The sequence below is a fragment of the Penaeus monodon genome, chromosome 39, assembly GCF_015228065.2.
Source record: "Penaeus monodon isolate SGIC_2016 chromosome 39, NSTDA_Pmon_1, whole genome shotgun sequence".
Lineage (NCBI taxonomy): Eukaryota > Metazoa > Arthropoda > Malacostraca > Decapoda > Penaeidae > Penaeus > Penaeus monodon.
In genome coordinates, this window is record NC_051424.1 from 17,421,941 (window position 1) to 17,426,940 (window position 5,000).

General features: G+C 37.1%; 1 protein-coding gene across 1 annotated transcript; it reads right to left on the reverse strand.

Annotated features, from left to right (window-relative positions):
* Nucleotides 1-1,456: 1,456 nt before the first annotated feature.
* On the reverse strand, nt 1,457-4,002 carry LOC119597485. The gene is made up of 3 exons (XM_037947063.1): nt 3,968-4,002; nt 2,482-2,753; nt 1,457-2,274 (listed from the first exon to the last, which is right to left on the reverse strand). The coding sequence occupies exons 1-3, from the start codon at nt 4,000-4,002 to the stop codon at nt 1,457-1,459; spliced, it is 1,125 nt and encodes a 374-aa protein (XP_037802991.1).
* Nucleotides 4,003-5,000: the final 998 nt, after the last annotated feature.

The window sequence follows — 5,000 nt, forward strand, 5'->3', positions numbered from 1 at the left end:
ATATATATAAGCACAAAGAGGTATATCAATACGGCCGTGAAGAATCTCATCTTTATTTGCAAACGTTTCGAAGGTTCACACAAGCCTTCATTCTCAATGCTGAAAGCAGAAACCAGATAATAATTCGTTAGATGATTTACATAAACAAGGGGAGGTTCTGAAATTTTAACAAAATACGTAAGTAAAACGGTAGACACAATAAGTAAAACCAAAATAATAAACAGAGAACATAGTACAAGAAATATATGCTAACTGAAAAACATAATAAGAGATAAAGTATGTAAAACTGACCAGATTGGTTGTTTGTGGTAAAGGGTGGTTTAATGTGTAAACAAGCTAGTTGCAGTGGTTACGTTGTTTAGTTCTGGCTTCATCTTTTTGATTAGGAGGGATTCAGAGGTGATGAGGTCCTGGCGGGAAGAATGAGAGGATAAAATATTGAAATCTTTGTTCGAGAAAGGGTGTGAGTGTTCAAGTGAATGTTCTCTTATTGCCGAGAAGGATGGTTTGCTCAGCGGGAGGCCAGTTCTGAAGGACTTTCCTTTCTGTTCGTAGATGCGGTGTCGCAGCCATCGTGAGGTTGACCCCACGTACCTAGCTTGGCAGCTAGGACAGGTAAATAAATATACCACATTAGAACATAAGTCAGAACTATAGTTCATAGGTTGTTTCATGAACTTTGCTATAGTATTGGTGTTACTGAAAACAAAAGTGAACTTAATCTGGGGGTAGTTATTCCGTAAGAGTGTTTTTAACTGTTTCCTGATTTTATAGATTAAATCACCCAAATATGGTAGTTTAACATACTTATGGTCTCTTTTGACAGTACAGACAGTTTGCTGGTTGGAGAATTTGTTGTGCAAAAAAGTTTTTGTTATTTTATCAAACAACTGTAATGGGTATCCATTTGTTGTAAAGAAGTTTTTTAGAAATAACAATTCTTGATGAAAGGCTGCCCAGTTACTACACAAATTGTAGGCCCTAGTGATCAGAGTTTTTATACTGTTAATTTTGTATATATATGGGGTAAACTGAGGAAGTGTAGGCCGAGGCCAGTGAATGTTGGTTTACGGTAGATACTAGTATGGAAGGTGCCGTTGTTGTTGGTAACCATAGTATCTAAAAAGGATAGTTGGTTGTTCTTTTGCACTTCACATGTAAAATTGATACTGGGGTGTTTGGAATTCAGATAAGTTAGAAAAAGATTTACGTGGGAAGGGTGACTAAACAGCAGGAAAGTGTCGTCAATGTATCGACGATAAAGAAGAGGTCTGAATTCAGGCGGGCATTTTTCTAGCCAGTTTTGTTCGTGATAACTTAGAAATGCATTGGCATAGGAGGGGCCTAGAGGGGAGCCCATGGCTACACCGTCTGTTTGGGTATACAGGCAATCATCAAAAGTAAAAACTGAATGATGGGCTGTGGTTTCAAGTAATTTTTTGAAGTTATCCTTATTTCATCCAAATTTGTTCAGGGAGTAGGTTTCCAGGGTTTTAGTTATTAATTCTGTGGTCTCTTGTAGTGGTACATTTGTAAATAGTGATTCAACATCAAAACTCGCCATTATGACGGGTTGTTGGAAGTTCAGTGATGTTATTTCTTTGGCAAAAAATGTGGAATTATCAATAGTATATTGATTAGTAGTTATGGGAGCGATGATGGGGACCAGAAATTTTGCAACATTATAATTAAAAGTGCCAATTGATGAAATGATGGGTCTTAGGGGAATATTTGCCTTGTGAACTTTAGGCAGCCCATAAAGTGTGCCAGGTCTGGAGCCAGAAGTCATGAGAAGGTTGTAGGTATTAACACTGATAGAGGATTTAATTGTACGAAGCAATCTATTTAATTTGTCTTCCAGGTATAGTAAGTGGGTGGAAACTTCAGCTGTAATTCGTTTGAATTTTGTGTGGTCATTGAGAATAGCCATCATCTTTTGTTTATAGTCACATTTGTTTAAGATAACAACTCCACGTCCTTTGTCTGGTTTGGTAATTATTATTGTGTTGTCTTTTTGTAGGGATTGTAAAGGTGACAAGAAATCCTTAGAATCATGAGTTTGCCTTGACTGCTGCGAGAATTTTCTAAAAGTGCTGGCTATAGTTGTGATGTTATTTGTTACATTATTGAAGTTGTTGTTATAAATATCACAATTTTTTATGGTGTTACAAAGTTTCTCAAAATACAGGTAAAATCTATGAAAAGGAATTTTGGTTTGGGGTAGGCAGTAATCTAAGCCATAGGCTAGTACATCTTTTTGTTCTTCAGTTAAAACTTTGTTAGAGAAGTTAAAAATTACTTTGTTCTTGTCCACTTTTTTCTTTCCATCAATGCCTAGGTTTAAAAGTTTTTTGTTGTGTACAATGTCCACTTTACGTAGTTTGTTATCCACATTGCCCTTAATTAATCTGGAAATGCAAATGAAATCTATAGGAGATAGGGTGGATTTCAACAGTGATAGGTCATTATTAAGCTGCTTACTGGTAGCAGTCTCCTTTCTCATTTGTCTATTAATCTCACGGTTAAGGAGTTGGAAGCACCATGAACGATATATTTCGGTGTATACAAACATAGGATTGTGAACCCGGAAGTTGACAAAGTTCGGGATTACACGATAGTCTTTACATAGTTTAAGGAATCGGATGTCTTTCTGTAGCTTCTTCTCGCGGAAGGAGAGTTTCTCGGTCCTCCTGAAGGTGTTGAGTGCCGTTTTGCCATATTTCTTTCTGATGTATTCCGTAATGGGTTTGCCACTCAGGTGTCGAATTGCAAGCACAAAGAGGTATATCAATACGGCCGTGAAGAATCTCATCTTTATTTGCAAACGTTTCGAAGGTTCACACAAGCCTTCATTCTCAATGCTGAAAGCAGAAACCAGATAATAATTCGTTAGATGATTTACATAAACAAGGGGAGGTTCTATTTATTTACCTGTCCTAGCTGCCAAGCTAGGTACGTGGGGTCAACCTCACGATGGCTGCGACACCGCATCTACGAACAGAAAGGAAAGTCCTTCAGAACTGGCCTCCCGCTGAGCAAACCATCCTTCTCGGCAATAAGAGAACATTCACTTGAACACTCACACCCTTTCTCGAACAAAGATTTCAATATTTTATCCTCTCATTCTTCCCGCCAGGACCTCATCACCTCTGAATCCCTCCTAATCAAAAAGATGAAGCCAGAACTAAACAACGTAACCACTGCAACTAGCTTGTTTACACATTAAACCACCCTTTACCACAAACAACCAATCTGGTCAGTTTTACATACTTTATCTCTTATTATGTTTTTCAGTTAGCATATATTTCTTGTACTATGTTCTCTGTTTATTATTTTGGTTTTACTTATTGTGTCTACCGTTTTACTTACGTATTTTGTTAAAATTTCAGAACCTCCCCTTGTTTATGTAAATCATCTAACGAATTATTATCTGGTTTCTGCTTTCAGCATTGAGAATGAAGGCTTGTGTGAACCTTCGAAACGTTTGCAAATAAAGATGAGATTCTTCACGGCCGTATTGATATACCTCTTTGTGCTTGCAATTCGACACCTGAGTGGCAAACCCATTAAGGAGTATATATATATATATATAGATATATATATATATATAATAGATATATATATATATATATATAGATATATATATATATATATTATATATATATATATATATGTGTGTGTGTGTGTGTGTGTGTGTGTGTGTGTGTGTGTGGTGTGTGTGTGTGTGTGTGTGTGGGTGTGTTTGCATGTGTGTAGTTGTTTTATATGTCTATGTTTGAGCGTTATGCTTATTTAACTGGATTTTTACTGAAATTGTATTCTGCTTGTAATGTGAAAAAGAACGTCAAACGACCAGCTCTACATTGTTCATAACATGCCTCGCTTTTCCTGGAAAACTCTGTAAAATGTATTCACGAAAGTCCAAAAGCCATAAAGCTTTGATGTCCTCATGAATTAAGTCATTCACGCCTTCAGAATTGTCTCCTGCGAGACAGGTGTCATCATGCGGCGGCTCCTCTCTGTGCGCCTGGGACACTTCGCTGCCCAGGCGTACTTAGCTCTCCGTGCTATTAGCCTGGCCTTCTGTTAGTATTTTGAGTGTTTAAATGGCTTTTTTGTCTTGTAAGGGTAGCGTTCTTTACTACATTTGAAAATATTAAACATTTCCAGATATATGATATTAAGGCATTTTTTTTCTCATACGGTAACATGGATTCGATACTTGTCGGCCGCTGTTTCATCTTCTCTTTTGACGCTTTTTTTTGTTCCTCTCTATTTGTCTGTTTCTTTCAGTCGAAAATCCATTTATTGGAATCTCGTGTTCTTTCCCTTCATTTATGTCTTTTTATGTCTAATATTTGCCGTTCGTGTTTCCGGGTAGACACCTGGTCGCGCTTGGTCTTCATTCTTGTACATTGGTAGTTTTACGCTCTACTCTCTGTCGAGAATTTATTTCCTTTGTGAAATTATTTTGCTATGTTTTGACAAAGCTCGAGATAGAGAGAGAGAGAGAGAGACATACATAATCTTGAGTTACACCTGATTTTGTTTGGGCACGGTTTTTTAAAAAGTTATCAGAGAACACGAGAGCGAAGGGAAGTAGAGAGTAAATAGCGAACTACTCACAGTTATGTTACCAGCTTCGTATACTTGGATATTACGTGTCCCGCCCTATTAAAAGAATGAGAAATCCTTTCTAGAAGTTTTCCCAGAAGAAAAAATATGGGAATAAAAAAGGGTTCACAGACGCTGTCCCGCGGCGCAATGGCGTGTCTCTCAGAGTCCGGAAGTTTGCCGCGAGAAGTCGGGAGGTTTACGTTCAAGTAAGAAAATAATTCTAATCTAGCAATATATAGAAAGTTTTATATGAGGCACAAAAATATTACAGCGACATCCACCCGTAAGTAAGTAAGATGCAATTATTATGGTCCATTTCAGAGAAATCCTGAATAATTTTCAAAAAGTCATTTTCTGTTTGACAATTTTATATATATATATAT